This window comes from Mastigoproctus giganteus, chromosome 14, assembly GCF_048544385.1.
Source record: "Mastigoproctus giganteus isolate SK-2022 chromosome 14, ASM4854438v1, whole genome shotgun sequence".
NCBI classification, from domain to species: Eukaryota; Metazoa; Arthropoda; class Arachnida; order Uropygi; family Thelyphonidae; genus Mastigoproctus; species Mastigoproctus giganteus.
Window position 1 is genome coordinate 35,881,884 of NC_143588.1, and position 17,555 is coordinate 35,899,438.

Genomic DNA, 17,555 nt, shown 5'->3' on the forward strand with positions numbered 1-17,555 from the left:
CAAATATACGTGGTCTCAATTCTAATCTCAACGATGTTCATTTCCACTTGCAGTCTGGAAAACCCCATGTACTTTTTCTGACAGAATCTCAGTTATCGGTTGATTCAACTACAGCTCATCTCAGATGCCCAAATTATTCGCTGTATGAATCTTTTCGCCTCAAAGGTGGTACTTGTGCATATGTCTGTTCTGATATTCCCTGTCAGAGACTTGGCAATTTGGAATCTCCTCTCTTTGATCTTCTCTGGCTTAAAATCTCTCTACCTCATTGTGTCAAATTCATCTGTTGTCTCTACCGTTCTCCCAATTACACTAATCACTTGGAGCTCTTTGACTTCATCTCCTTGCAACTTTACTTTCTCCAGTCCAACTTTCCTAACAGTGAGGTAATTTTCCTTGGTGATTTTAATGTTCACAACTCCAGCTGGCTTCCATTTTCTAGTCACACCGAGCCAGCTGGTCGAGATGCTGAGGCTTTTGCAATTACTAATGATCTTGCACAGATTGTTCATTTACCTACAAGAATACCGGACAATCCTAATCATACAGCCAATACGCTTGATCTTTTTCCTTTCGTCCTTTAGGAACTTCAGATCACAACTTGGTGATTGTCTCTTCTCCAATGGAACCTTTATCTCATGGATATTCCCAACCTCGTGTTGTTTGGCATTACAAGAATGCAAAATGGGATGACCTGCGACACTTATTTTCTTCTTTTCCTTGGTTGTATTACTGCTTCAAAAGTTCTGATGTCAATGTTTGCTCAGATCGTGTCAGTGAAATTATTCTTTCAGGAATGGAATCCTTTATCCCACACTCCACTTTAAAATCTCGTCCTTTATCTAAACCTTGGTTTTCCAATAAATGTGCTAAGGCTATTCAAGAGAAGAATGTTGCATATCATAATTGGCTTGTTTCTAATTCTTCAGTTTCATTTTCTGCCTACACCAAAGCTCGCAACAATTGTAAAGCAGTTATTAACCAGTCCAAACTAGAGTTTGAACAGGCTAAGAGTAGAAAACTTGCTTCTTGCCCTAATGGTAGCTGAGTATTCTGGTCTCTTGCCAACGCTATTGGCCGCAACTTTTGCCCATCTCTGCTCCCACCTCTGTCCAAACCAGATGGTTCTGTTGTCACTTGAGCCTAGGATAAAGCTGACCTGCTAGCATCCCATTTTTCTTTCAACTCATGCATTAATGATCTTGATAAAACACCTCCCACTATTCCCAACACGCTCCATTCAATGCCTCCTGTGGTCTTTCGTCAAAAGGATGTCAGAAGGATTTTGACGAATCTTGATGCTAAGAAAGTTCCAGGTCCTGATGGTATTTCTCAACTTGTTCTCAAAACCCGTGCTCCTGAACTTACTCCTATTCTTTGCCGCCTTTTTTCACTTTATTATTCCAAAGGTGTTTTTCCTTCTGCTTGGAAATTTGCTCATATCCTGCCAGTTCCTAAAAAGGGTGACAAATCCCTCCCATCCAATTATTGTCTCATTGCAATTACTTCTACTCCTTCTAAAGTAATGGAGAAATCAATTAACCACCAACTCTTAAACTACCTAGATACCTTCCGTCTGATCAACGATCGCCAGTATGGATTCAGTCAGTGTCGATCCACTGGTGATATTCTGGCTTATGTTACCCATTTATGGACTAATTCAATGGAAAGGTTTGGTGAAACACAAGTAGTTGCTCTTGACATCTCAAAGGCTTTCGATTGTGTTTGGCATAAAGGTCTTCTAAACAAGCTTCCATCTTATGGTTTGCCAACTGTTTTTAGTAATTGGTTATCCAGTTTTCTCTCTGATCGCTCACTGAGGGTGATGGTAGATGGCTCTCTATCTTCTAACTTCTCCACTAATGCCTGTGTCCCCCAAGGTTCAGTTCTTTCCCCCACTCTTTTCCTCTTGTATATTAATGACCTTCCATTGACTGGAAATCCTATCCATAGTTTTCCCGATGGTAGCACATTGCATTCCACTTTCCATTCTGAGAAACCTTGTCCTGCTCAATTAGCTTCAACTTCTTGAAAATCTGCTACCAATTCCTTAAATGCCGATCTTCAGGTAATTCTCCAGTGGGGCAAAGACAACTTAGTTGATTTCAACCCTTCTAAAACTCAGTCTTTTCTTATGTCTTGCATAAAGGATTCTTCTGCTCCTATGCTTATCTTTAGTGACACTCCGATTTCTAGGCAAAATGATATATCTCTTTTGAGGATTACCCTGACTTCTAATCTCTCTTGGCACAAGCACATTACAAATATTGCTTCCTCTGCATTTAAAAAACTTGGTTTTCTCTTCCGCTCTCGGCGTTACTTTTCTTCCAAACAGCTGCTCACTCTGTATAAATCGCAAATCCGCCCTGCCATGGAATATTGTTCCCACATCTGGTGGGGGTGATGCCCCCAAAACCTCTCTTATGCTTCTTGATTCCATTCAGAAGAGGGCAGTTAGGTTAATTAATGACTCATCTCTAACAGTGTCTCTGCACTCTCTGTCTCTTAGACGTACTGTTTCTGCTGCATGCCTCTTCTACAGATACTTCCATGGGCACTGTTCTTCTGAATTAGCTTCTATAATTCCTGCTCTCTCTTTCAAAACAGTCCGAACACGTGCCGCCACCAGCCAACATCCATTTACTGTCCAACTTCAAACTCACAACCATCTTTTCATCTTCCTCGTTTATCCATTCAACTGCCGTTTTCTGGAGCAACCTTTCTTTATACGTATTTCCTGAAAATTACAGTCTACAGAAGTTCAAGTCCAATGTCAACAAATATCTTCTTTCATCTTCTCAACCTCGAATCCAAGCACAGTACTACTATAGGTTCTAACACCTCTCGTGTTTGGGGTTTACATAAAAAAAAAGAAAAAGACAGATATCATTGTACTCTGAAGTCATCCAGAGGGGGGGGGACTTGATCAGTGACTCAGGAACAATACCCCTACCAAGATTTCTGGCATCATACTAGACCCCCCCCCCACACACAATGATCCTGAGCAAGAAAAAGAAGATGATCATGGATATATTAAGAAATATCTGGCAAATGACCTGGAACAACACTGAGAAAGAATCCATTACTAAAAAAATTTATACCTGCAATTACATTTACAAATCCAAAGCCTCCACCATTGTTCTCACCAGGCTTGTTTTTTTTTTTTTTTTTTTTTTTTTTTTTGGTAGTTGTTGGCGCATCGGCTTCTGTGGCCATATTGCACCTCCCAAGGTTTTTGCAGTACTTTGATCCAAGCCCGAGGCGGGAATCGAACCCGCGACCTTTGGGTTGCCAGGTAGGTACTTTACCCACTCGGCTAGCCCGGTCGGCACCAGGCTTGTAAGTAACCATCTTCGTAAAGGGATATGGATCTTTTAAACAAAATTTGACAGTACTGGGAGTTGTGCATGACCATTTATGTATTTATGCGGCTGAAGAGATTTGGGATCACGAGGTATGTCCAAAATATGACAATTTCTTGCTTAGAATTTTTTTCCAAAATATTCTGTATCCCGAACCCTCTCAACAAATTTTGCATTTCCTTGTCCACAGCAATTTGGACATTTTCTACTTTTAAGTACATGGGCATCATCAGCTTGAATTAATAAAACATGATCACTATCATATGATGGTGATCTAGTTGCTTCATCTGAGGAGCTCACTTTCAAGTCAACGATATAGATAACTGATACTATCAGTTATCTATATCTTGCTTATAATTCTGAACAGAATAATGCATACAGAATATCCATTCCTTAAATTTCTTATTCTTTATTCCAAGTTCCAAAATCAAGGCTTCAAAAACATCTCATCTAGACAGTATCCCACTGATTGAGCTCCGTTTATACTACTATCCTTGTCAAAAAGGAAATCTTCCAGATCTCTGCGTAACTGAACTGCGAATGTATTTCTGTAAAGGTATGGGAAACGACCATCAACAAGAGGAAGCGTCTCTCCCCAAAATGTGTTTGGACATCAGGATTAAAATTCGTGTTCTGGTTCCTAATTTCTTTTGAACACGACAAGAAGCTACTCGCTTCAGTGTCATTCCCTATCTCAGTTTTAGCTGCAGTATTTTTATTTTCCTCAGCCAAAGCCATATTGCTCTGAGTATTTATCTTAACTTTACGTAATTTCTTATCCCAATCATTCTTAGGAGTATTACTCTTGACTTTTCTCCTATTACTTCTTAAAACAGGAGATCTACTGCATGATAGTGATCCAACTGAACTTTCTCTCCACCATAGCATTTCCACCTTTGATGTTATGTTTTGATGCCAATCTACATGCTGTCAAAAGTGCAATGTACTTATCATCCTTAACACTCATTGTCTCTTTGCTTATATTCATTGCTTACATTCATTGACAGTTTACCTTGTGATATACTTGGATCCTGAAATTCCAGTTTTAGCAAAGAAGTACATTTCTTCCTTAAAGTTGAGGCAGAAATGGTGTTCTCTCTACCAACAGAGATTAGACTCCTTAGCAACATTTTCAAAATTCATAAAACGTGAAACATCTTACAATTCAACACCACAAATTTTATCACATGTGAGATCACCCCTGTGTGTGTGTGTCTCCATTTGATAAAAGATTTTTTTTTATGATATTATATTACCATAGGAATTTCCAAAAGACGGCACAGAAGTTAATATAGATACCACTGCATAAACAGATAGAAGACACTAATAACCCTTCAAGGCTCCTTCAAGCCTTCACTACAAGCCTCCTTCCTCCATTAACAGTGGCCGTATAGGCCTTTACTAATTAAATCACAAAATCATTAAAATTCTTTATCTTTTCCGATAAGAAGATATTTTGTCCTAAAATTAGTTACAACTAATCAGCTTGACATATCCTTCCGCCTATTTAAAGTCTCCCTCATCCATACTTTGTAGAATTTAAAAAACAGCACTTCAAGTTTTGAAATACTAGTGCTATGCTAAGGCATAGGCTGCTGGAATTCACAGTTAGAACAAAGAATGCTTTAATTGCTAAAACAGACATCATAAATTTAGCTTAATTATTACCTTTCCTTGATCAGAAAACCATATTTATAAATGCATTTAGCAAGAGCACATATAACAGCAACCATCACACCTAACTGCCATTGACAGAGAAAAAATAAATAAATAAACCCAACATTACACCATGCAGACTACATTATAATCTACACTTTTCTGGCCTTTACAGTCTGTAACCTCCCCCATCCCCAAGCTGCATGATCTGTTCACATACAAGGCAGTTGTAAGACCGCATTTGGAATAGTGTGTCCCATTATGGAGACTTAATCTAACCAAAGACATTGAGCTTCTTGAAAGGATCCATTGATCAGCATTAGCATTAGCATTAGTAGAGGCATATGATGCAAGAAAGCAAGCTTATTCAGCATCAGCCAAAAAAAAAAAAAAAACCCACTCCCATTTCACCCCTCCGTTCGTTCGAAATACCTGTCCAGTTGAGCCTTAAATTTGTTTAGGCTATCAACTTCAACAACAAGTGATGGAAGTCGGTTCCACCAACCAACCACCAGCTGGCCAAAGGCAAATTTCCGCACATCTATCCGACATCCGTCCTTCCTCAATTTGAATTTATGCCCTCTGAGGTGATTCTTCTGAGCAAGATGAAGAATCCCATTGGCATTGAGCATGCTCAAACCATTCAAGGTCCTTTTCATTCTCCACCACTGTCAGTGTAGTACCGCAGAGTTGATACGTTGCTCTGGGGTTACTGTTTCCCATATGTAGTACTTTACATTTGTCAATGTTAAACTTCATTTGCCACCTCTCAGCCCATCTGTTCAACCTTTCCAGATCCTGTTGCAGCAGCATAGCATCAGTAGTGTCCTTAACAACCCTGCCAACCTTTGTATCATCTGCAAACTTGGACATTAAACTTGATATCCCATCATCAGTATCATTCATAAACACCGAAAACAACAACGGACCCAACACTGAACCCTGAGGAACTCCACTAATAATACTAGTCCACGTTGAGCAGTGTCCATTGATTACCACTCTCTGTCTTCTGCCACTCAACCATCCCCCTTATCCATAGCAGCAATTTGCCTCCAATGCCACACTGCTCCAATTTGTGCAGCAGTCTTTCATATGCAACAGTATCAAAAGCCTTTCTAAGATCCAAATATATAATATCAAAGTTATTCCCTGCATCCAGTTCTTTTGTGACTACATCCAATCAAATTGGTCAGGCAAGACCTGCCCTTAACAAAACCATGCTGCGTCTGAGCTATAACTGAATTCTTGTCTAGATGATCCTGCAGTGCTTCTTTAACCAGTGCCTCCATTAATTTACCTGGAATAGAAGTTAAACTAACAGGTCTATAATTACTTGTCAGCCATTGATCCTCCTTTGTGAATTGGGGTTACATTTGCACATCTCCAGTCTATGGGTACCTCCCCTGAGTTCAGAGAAGCTCTCATAATTATGGCTAGGGGTTTGCTTACTTCCTTTGCTGCCTCCTTTAATATAACTGGATAGATCCCATCCACTCCAGGTGCCTTTTTTATGTTTATCCTCAACAATCTCTCCTCCACTTTCCTCTCAGTTATTACAAAATCATCCAGCTCACTGCCAATGTTTACTTTACCTACATCATTCTCCTTCCTGAATAACTCCTCATGCGTGAATGCAGATGCAAAATACTCGTTTAGATTGTTAGCCACCTGAGCAGGATCCTCAACTGTTGAACCATCAATATCCAGTGGACCAATCCGATTCATTCCTTTCCTTCTTAAGTTTAAATAGGTAAAGAACTCTTTTCTGTTTTTCTTTGCATCCTTTGCCAAGGATTTTTCGTAGTCTGCCTTTGCCTGCCTAATCTCCTTTGTGACTTGGTTACAGACCAACTTATATCTATCATAGGCTTCAATGTCACCCATTAATTTGTATGTATCCCATGCATTTTTCTTCTCTGCCACATGTCTCATTAGTTCATCTGACAACCATTTAGGCCTAAACCTTGAACAATATTTCTTAGTTGGTATGTAAAGCCTGGTAGCCTCCAAGATTAGTTCCTTGAATGCTTCCCATTTTGAGTTTGCTGTTGGTAACATCATCAGTTGGTCCCACTGTACTTCCTATCTTTTAGTAAATCTCACATGAATACACTGTGATCATCATCACCTAGTGGTTCCTTTATCTGCAAATTGTTAATTCACAAATAATCACTGCTGATAACCAGATCAAGAGTATTACTCTCTCTGAATGCCTCTCAGACATCCTGCTGCTGCAGAAAACAATCATCTAATAAATCCACAAAATCCACAATATCATTTGTGCTAGTGACCAGTCCACAAGTTCCAGTCAATATCTGGGAAGTTAAAATCCCCAAATATTACACATTCTGATTTACTGGCCCACTTTGTTTCTCTGCACAATTGTTTGTCGTACTCATTAGAGGCATTCGACCTATAGCACCCTCCTACCTCTCATTTTTGCTTTTACAGTGCTTATCTCACACCAAACTGATGGAGCATGCACTCTCCGTCTATGTCAACTAGATGCACTTTCTTAGATTTGATGTGTTTCTTAATTAACAGCATAATCCCTCCTCCCTTCCTATCCTGTCTGTCCTTTTTGTACACATTGTAGTCCCCAAATTCCAATTCTGCACTGCTTATATCTGTGTGACACCACGTCTCTGATATCTCAACGATATCTACCTTTGATGTCCTGACCGGCACTTCAAATTCGTGAAATTTATTTATTATATTCCTAAAATTGTGTACATGCAAGTATAGATGCACCTATTCTTAGTTATCCTAATGCAGCCCATGTATTTATTTGTTTCATGATGACTTCCATCAGTGTTTTCACAACTTTCCAGCATTCCTTCTGTGAGAGGCTATAGGCTTTTCAACCTCCCTGTTGTAATGCAGAAAACTAGCATGTTTCTGTGTTAAGAGTTGCTGCTTTTTGGCAGCTGTCAAAATCCTTAATCTTATTTGCCTTGAATTACATCAGTCTCGTATTCTGTTGATGAAATCCACCCAACACCTTCAACCTCATTTGAAAGATTGTCTCTTTGTCCATGCTGCAGAAGTTCTTGTAGACAGATGCCCATGAGTTGTTCTTACAGCCTATTTGCACAGCCCAGAGAATTTAATTTCAGACTGTATAATTACCCTTAGGTCTTTTTCTTTATCAAATGCCTTAAGTTTGGCTCCAGAATAGAATACCATCCCAAATGGTATTCTATTCTGGGATTACTGTGACCCAGATGCATTACCTTGCATTTTACATTGTTAAACTTCACTTGTCATTTTCCAGGAGATCTACTTTGTTTCTCTTGAAGTAGTCATCTCTGATTACTGCATGAACTGCGATGTCCATCTTTATACTTGAAACACATACATCAATATCATTAATAAATATTAAAAATAATGTATCCAATACCTGTTGAGCTCCTCTCATTTACTTGAAGAAGAGAGACCATTTATAACCACTCTTTGTCTCCTACCACTTAACCATTTCTTAGGTGTAGTACTAAGTTATCCCTAACCACATGACTCAAATTTATACAGTAATTGTGGATGTGTTACAATAACAAAGATTGGCGAACAAGGTTCTTTCTTTAACAAACCGATGCATGTTTGCCTTATGTCTCCACTCCTATCATGATGATTTTGCATTTTGATGGGAATGAAACCATAAGGCATTATTTTTCTTTTCACACAGGTTATGCTTACAGGTCTGTAGTTAGTTACTTCACTCTTTGAACCACCCTTGCAAATAGAGATACACTTGCTCATTTCCAATTAGCAGATATTTGCCTTTTATATATTTATTTTTGCATTGAAATACATGGAAGCAGAAATATTAATATTTTACCTAATTTCGTGCAAAATAATTTTTTTTTTCCCCTTTTATCAATACAGATTGTACTGTTTTAAGTCGATTATTAGAATGGATACAGTGGCATTTCAGTGATGCTGATAGTAAATTGGTTGAAGCAATGAAATGTGATGAGCATTACCTTGAACACACCTACTGGGAGGCTGTAAGTATGGTAATATTTTTAGGTATCAATGAAGCTTTATTAATTTGTGTGTATGCCTGTGTCTGTGAAATATTGTCTCATTATATAATCATGAGCATGTGTATATGTTTGTGTAGTGCCGAGGAATTTTTATAACTTTCTACTCTTACATGGGAAGTATTTTTCACTTTACAGAGAACTTTGAGTCTAATTCTGAAAACTAAAAACCTCAAGGTTAGTGCATTCATAACAACTTATGGAGTTTCTACTAGTTCAAGCATTCTCTTATAAGAGGCACTGAAGTCAGAGTTGTATTAACCATTATCTAAAACATACAAGTGCTTGGGGGCCGAGTTAACAAAAGGACCCAAGAGGCTGTTTACCCTTGGTGTCCTTTGTTGATATGAGGTATGTGCAACAGATGCAGCCACACTGGGCTTACCACAATCAAGTTTATCCCCATTGTATACTGAAAATACTGTCACTCACTGAGTTACATACAAACAGTGCTGAGCTGTTTTAAATAATATCCGTGGAACAGTAGTCTGATTCTGATTCTTGAAATACGCATGTATAGTTGGGAAAGTTATGACTAATAATAACTGAAATGGAATACACCAACCGTGTATGACTAAAATTTTATTAAAATAAATTAAAAATAAGACGGACTAAAATATAACGGACAACTGAAGAGTTAAAAGCAGTAAAATTATAGGTAGAATTAAAATACATAAAATTAAAATATACACTTAATATTACAAATTAAAAGTGATGAAATAACACCTTGGATTTATCAACATTGGAACTTTACTGTCATGGCACGTGTTACTCTACAGTAACACGTGCCATGACAGTAAAGTTCAGAGTATAGGAATTGTCCACCTGTGCATGGAGAACGGAAATGGCTTGGAGTGTACCAGGTGGAACCATTCATCCTGTCAAAGAAGGGATGACTGTGGATTCCCCTATGTCTATTGATGATATTATGTTCCAAAAAGCAAATCCGCAAGCTCTTGAGCTATTTCTGGTTGCAGTACCTATGCAAATGATTAAGGGTGACAGCATTGCCTGGAGAAATTTGGTGGTTCTCCTCCCAGAGGTGCTCAGCCACAGCAGAGTTATTGTGGTCTGAAATCTTTATTGCGGACATTTGATCTCACATATAATTTCACTTGTACTCTCGTTAGGTATGGGGATCTTTTACCTTAAATGTGATTGTGCAATCTCTGCCCCAGTAGCTGCACAGAGAGTGCCTGTCAAGTGTGTAATATCCTAGAAATTTCTCTGTGATGCCCGGATAGTAGCGAATGTATATGGTAGTGGTGTGTGTGAGATCACCTTTCTTCACTTGTGTTGAAATACTCAAATATGTTTGTCCAAGATTTTATGGAGGTAACCATATTTTTGGAGATCCACTGCAATACGTTTTAATTTCCTTCATTCTATCCTTGGAAGTGCTGCACTGGGCCCCAGCAGTAGTGTAATTTGGGCTGCTTTTCTCTTTTCTCATTTATCCCTTCAACATTTTGAACAGCTGATTTTAATAAACATTTGGTTCAATTCAATTGGCCCAAAAATTTTTTGAATCAACTCTGCATGTATTTTCATATAACTCACTAATTTACAACCCTTTACACTTTTGAATTGTTGTAAGTTGGAAACTTGGTATATATTTTATTTCAGCTGCGCAATGTTAGAGCTCCAGCAATGGACATGATTTAGGTTTATGTAGTGAAAAGGTTTTTTTAAGATAAGACCACACATTTTGAGGTTGGTTTTTAATGACTGTCTTAAAGTAGGTCAATTCCCAGGTATTTGAAATTTGCAGTGCTGGAGATTTTTAAGAAAGTTGGACTGGTTCATCTGCACATGATATTACCTGTTGTAGAAAACTTATATCAGTGGTTAGGAATTAAAAGACTCAAGGTAAGGTACCAAGATTATGGACTAGAGTCAGATATTCAATTTTGTTTTTTGTACCAGCCAGATGAATGGAAGATGGCTTATGTAGGTTAATACAAACAGTGGCTGAAGCTTATGTTTTTTGATTATTATTGTTCTTATAGATTGGTTATTGACTTTAAGTCAGATTTTGACACTTTATGGTGGCCTGTTGTTTTGAGTTGATTAGATAATGCACAGTTCTACGAATATGTACAACATTCTTAAGGGTTACTTTTCGAGCAGAACAGCAGTCATGGTTTCCATAGATTGAGAGGGTTGTGCAAAAACATATTTCTCGCAGGCGAGTTTCATTTCTAGTTTTTGGAGTATTGTGATTAATGATTTGCCGAGGACCTTGTATAGCCTTACAAATTCTGTTTCACTTGTTGATTTATTGATATCTTGATATTGTTGATGGTGGATTCCATGTATTAGCTAAAAGTGAAAAAAATATCTTCAGTGTTGTTCAGGAGTAAATACAAAAAAAAATAAATAATAAATAAATAAATAAGTCTGAAATACCAATATCTGAATGTAAATGTATGTTGCTGAAAGGTAGGTTGAGCGAAAGAAGATACCCCCACAATTAAGTGAGAAGGAATCACACTGGCGCCGACCGGGCTAGCCGAGTGGGTAAAGTACCTGCCCGGCAACCCAAAGGTTGCGGGTTTGATTCCCGCCTCGGGCTTGGATCAAAGTACTGCAAAAACCTTGGGAGGTGCAATATGGCCACAGAAGCCGATGCGCCAACAACTACCAAATCAAAAAAAAAAAAAAAAAATCACACTGGCATATTCTATGTTTAACAGTCAATATTGATGATAATCTATCTTTCCTCGATCATGATATTCCTTCCAGATAAAGTCAAGAATATTTACATAAAATTATGAAGAGTTTTACGTGTAACTTTGGGAATAAAAGGCAGGTATTTAAATATTCTTAAGGAATGTGTATTTATTTCTCTTTTAACTTATGTGGTACTTATGTATGGGGACAGATCTGATGAACTTGAAATACGAAGGCCATTGTTATCTGCAAGGACAGGTGTTATTGAGTGTAACTAAGGTGACTAGAACTTTATCAAATGATGCCTTGCATGGTTTATCTGGAAATTCTAGCAGATTTGTTAATGGGTTATTCCATTTAAGCAACAGAACCTTCAGTGCGCCACCCAGGCAATAGCCTATCTGCGCAAAAGTCTTAATCTTTTTAGTTTTATTACAATTATTATTTGTGTGAATTATCATCACCACTATGGTTATTAGGCCAAAATTGTTCTAACATTTCTGTTGATTAAACAGTTTATTATTTTTTTCTCGGTCTTTAGCCTGTGGTCACACAGAGATAAGCAAATATCCCGTGTGACCACAGTTACCGCCCCTTCCTCGTGGAGGAAGACCTCTACTCGTAAGGCGGCTAAAAAAATTTTTCATAATAAAATTGTAGTCTCACACTAGGTCTCTCTCCAAGCACAGCACTATTTCTAATCATAATCTGTTCTTCTTCGATTTAAGGCTATAGCCTTTTCATATTCAGGACAGGCATGGTCTATGGCACTATGTTCTGCTGTCTGTTTTTTACGCTTGCAATTTATACAGCACGGTGACTTTTCCTTGTTCTCACAATCTTTATATGAATGACCTTCGGTTGAACAATGTCCGCAGATCGCTTTCATTTTGCAGGTCTTCGCAATATGGCCATAATTCATACATCTGTAACACTGGGTTACCGTGACAATGTCACGGACCCGACAAGCGGACCAATTGATGAACACTTTTCCTTTTCTGATCAACTGTTTGTGGACAGGACCTGTTATCTGCACTATCCAGTTATTTAACTTCTTGCTCTTTGCTTTGTTCACGGATACCACATTGAACCCTTCTTGGTACACTTCTTGGTTTACACCATAGTCTTTTAAGTTCTTGATCCATAATTGTTCTTTTAACTCATCTTCATTCACATCTAGATCTACATCGTAAATCAAAACTTTAGGATTTCTCTTTGGTACCTTTTCTACACATAATTTTAGTTCTTTGAACTTTGGACATTCTGCGAGCATATCTATATCTTTTTCTGTTTCTACTTCGAGGACGATCTTATTATCCAGAACAGTTCTTAGATTTTGGACTTTAACATGTTGTAGCTCAGGTCTCACATTTCTAATTAGGTCTTTTTTAATGTCTTCACTACATTTATGTTTTTTGTTCTTTGTGGTGATAATTGCTACCCGAGGCTTTGCAACACACTTTTCTTTTAATACGGTAGTATATTCCTTTTTATTTTGTTCTTGAGTACCTTCCTTTTCAACTTTGCTCACTTGTAGATCTATCTCCAACTTTACTATAACCATTTCTAAGTCATCCCATATTTCCATTATCTTCGTTGCTACATTACCTGTTACTCGGTGTTCTCTTTGTAACAGGAGAGCCCTTAATCTCTCTCGTGCCTTCACTATTTTTTCCATACTAGTTTCCACTGGTCTTTGTCCTGAACTTTTAATCATAGAGTTCAACAACTTCTTCATATTGCATATCATTTCAACTTTCTTTTCTGGTGTCCATACCTCCTTCCTTCCCTTTTTAGAAGCTGTATCCTGTGGTGTCCCTTCAGGAACTATTTCTTCCACTTCTTCCTGAACTTCAGAGTTTTCACTCTCTGAATCTCCTGAATCACTATCCACATCCATCTCAGTATGTGCTTTCTTCTTGGAAAGAGAGCTAGCGCTCGACTTTTTACCGAACATTAAAGGGCTGTAATTGCCAACTATTTACAACTTTTAACTTTACAATACAAATACAATTTAACCAAATTCACTCTACCCCACCTAATCAATGCCCGGTTAGGGGGGTGAACCCCCAACCGCTCACCCCAGACGACGAGAACGTAGGGCAGCTAATCTATGCACTTCGTGCAACAGAAAACTTGAAAACGTAACAAATCAATAAGAAATTTAAATCAAACTTCACTAATTATACTTTAGATAAGTCACTTAGTCAAGTCCCCAAGATTAACCCCTGGGGCAATGTTAATTGTTAATGGGTTAAAAAGAATCTTGAATATGCCCCTAGGAAACGAATTATGACACTGCTACTAGTGTCCATTTTAAGAAACTGCAGTGTTCTTTAGAAGCCAATGGCGAATTTAATAAGTGATCATGGACCCAAGGAAAAGTTTAAGAGACTTATGCCGGTGGAGACAGGTTGAGTCTAGTTCACATTTATATTTGTCCAAATTACTGTGATCTGAAGGGACATTTATAAGAATATTTAAAGAGGTTCAATTTCAATATGACAGTCGAGGGTAATAACATAAGTAAATATTAGTAGATACAAGCATTTAGGGCATAAGCCTCAAGCTATGAAGGAGTCTAGACTATGTATAAATATAGTGCAAACGCATCAGAAATACATAGCTATATCTGAATAAATCAGAATATTAGTAAAACGGCATCGTTTTAAGTTATATCTCATATTGTGAATACCTTCACAACGAGTTGCCATGATATTGCACTACTTCGAATAAGTAATGCTTTACCTAAGGAGAAGACTAATGTTACTTATTCTCAGATGGATACCACCACCCAGACGGCACAGTTTCAGGGCTATTTGGCCCTTCTTCGGTGGGTGGGTAGGTACCCGAGTGATGCAATGATGGCAAAACAGTTATGAAGTATAACTCCACAATATGAGAGATGCCTGATGGTGTATCATGTATTTAGACTCAAGCGTTTAGGGCAGGAGTCTAGACTATGTATAAATATAGTGCAAACGCATCAGAAATACATAGCTATATCTGAATAAATCAGAATATTAGTAAAACGGCATCGTTTTAAGTTATATCTCATATTGTGAATACCTTCACAACGAGTTGTCATGATATTGCACTACTTCGAATAAGTAACGCTTCACCTAAGGAGAAGACTGATGTTACTTATTCTCAGATGGATACCACCACCCAGACGGCACCGTTATTCGAAGTACAGTAATACCCCGAAGTTACGTGATAGGTGGGTCCGACGAAAATCGCGTAAGTCGGGGTACAACTTTGCATATAAATACATATAAATTTTGCTTAATTGGGACCGACTAACAAAAACACTAGTTTAGAAGAAAAATATTAATAAAATTGCAGTTCTTTATACATATTAATACAAAATATGTATTAAAAAAACAAATGACTTACGTAAAAAAGTTATTTCGATGTCGATGGCTTCATAAAATCTAACAAATTCGTCTGACGACACAGCGCGTTCTTTTTTTCACGCAGAATTTCTTCGTAGCAAGCTAATAATTTTTTTATTCCTTGCTTTGTAGCTATAACGCGTTCTTCGTTGGAGTCTATGTTTTCTAAAATTTTTAAGCCCTTTACAATTGAGCCCTTTTCAATTTTCAACCTGTCAAGTTTGCAATTGTCATGTGCTTTTCGCCGTTGCTTCATTTAGGCCTGTAGCACGTGCAATATCACATGGTCTTTCATTTCGCTCAAAGCGTTTCACAATTTCATATTTTTTCTCTATCGACAGAGGTGGACTGGCCATAAGCCTTACCGGGGAAACCTCTGTGGGCCAGTGTGATTTTGGCCATAAACCATAGTATGACGCCACTATAAATTTTCCCGGGTAAGAATTTTTGACCCAGTCCGCCTCTGTTTATCGATAATTGCTTTTCTTTTTCTCTCTGAATCTGCAGTGTCTTCACCAGGACGCTTCCTTTTCACACCTTTTAATTAAGTATTTTACTCATTTTTAGGGAATAAAGCACAATTACAAAACGAGGAGGCACGCTTGATACGCATAAACAAAGCTTCGCGCATGTAGCAACTGAATAAACAACACCATAAAGGCAGAGATACACTATTAACACCTCACATTTCTAGGGGTTACTACCATAAAACAATAAAAATCCAGTTGCGTTTCTGCTAGTGAAATCTGTTATAAACTGGTAGTAAACTCGATCTAATTGCATTTGCGATTATACCGATAGCTGGAATTGTGTTGCTTTTTACGTTATTATGGTGAAATGTGTTTCCCCTTCACTGATATAAAAAACATAAAAGCAGCAAAGTTGAATTTTGTTCATCTTTCGCTCTCATTCTCCGCCGTCGCACCGTATATCGATAACATATGAAAAACGACCTTGAAGATAGTGGGCGGCAGCGTTGCCAAACGAAAAAAATCAAGAACTGCGTAACTCCGAGTTCGCGTAAGTCGGGGTATTACTGTAGTGCAATATCATGGCAACTCGTTGTGAAGGTATTCACAATATGAGATATAACTTAAAACGATGCTGTTTTACTAATATTCTGATTTATTCAGATATAGCTATGTATTTCTGATGCGTTTGCACTATATTTATACATAGTCTAGACTCCTGCCCTAAACGCTTGAGTCTAAATACATGATACACCATCAGGCATCTCTCATATTGTGGAGTTATACTTCATAACTGTTTTGCCATCATTGCATCACTCGGGTACCTACCCACCCACCGAAGAAGGGCCAAATAGCTCTGAAACGGTGCCGTCTGGGTGGTGGTATCCATCTGAGAATAAGTAACATTAGTCTTCTCCTTAGGTGAAGCATTACTTATTCGAAGTAGTGCAATATCATGGCAACTCGTTGTGAAGGTATTCACAATATGAGATATAACTTAAAACGATGCCGTTTTACTAATATTCTGATTTATTCAGATATAGCTATGTATTTCTGATGCGTTTGCACTATATTTATACATATTAGTAGATAACATTAGTAATTTTGAATAAACATATTTCAAGAAGTTTTATAAAATTGTTGACAGGTTTTAAAGGAAAGAAGTCTAATGGTAATGTAAGACCCAGTATGTGTACAGGAAAAATTGATCTTTGTAAAGTTTATACAGTTAGATAAATTATTGTCATTTAGTGCAGTAAGAATTTATTGTTTTTTAAAGTAAGTATTAGTAATTGTTTCTTATATGCCAAGGTTTGCCTCGATTCTTGTTGTGAAGATATCAGAAAATAATATTGAAAAATATATGAACTGCAGTGACTTTAGAATCTGTTTGCTGTAAATTGTAATATATGTATGTTGTCTGCCTTGGTTCTATCAAGCAAACTTCCACCATCCCATCATTGAAAAACATTATGTTTATCACATGCATGCTAGTAGTGAATGCATAGTTTAACAGTGACTGTTATGTATTGCAAAAGAAGTATGAGAGGAGAGAAATGGTGTGAAATTTGAATACACATAATTGTTTTAAGTAGTAGTAGTTAATGGAGGCATGTGATGCAAGAAAGCAAGAATGTGACCTTATGTAGCATCGGCCAAAAAAAAAAAAAAAAAAATCACACAGCTATTTCTGCTAAATGTTTGTCCAGTTCCTCCTTGAATTTATTTAAGCTATCAACTTCCACAATGACAAATGGAAGTTTCTTCCAGCAATTAACACCTGCTGGTTAAAGGCAAATTTCTGCACATCTTTTCTATTACCGTCTTTCCTCAATGTGGATTTATGCCTCCTCAGGTTTGTAATCTGAGCAAGCGGAAGAATCCCATCAGAATTCAGTGAGCTCAACCCATTCAGTACCTTATACACCTCAATCAGATCACCTTGCAGTTGCCTAGTTC

At 37.7% G+C, this 17,555-nt stretch overlaps 1 protein-coding gene across 1 annotated transcript in view; it reads left to right on the forward strand.

Annotated features, from left to right (window-relative positions):
• Nup75 (nuclear pore complex protein Nup75) overlaps positions 1-17,555 on the forward strand; it is a 459,526-nt gene that overhangs the window by 113,657 nt on the left and 328,314 nt on the right. The window contains exon 8 of the mRNA XM_090389073.1: positions 8,901-9,022. Within this exon, the coding sequence (XP_090245199.1) occupies positions 8,901-9,022 (122 nt within the window). The remainder of the gene's footprint in view (positions 1-8,900; positions 9,023-17,555) is intronic.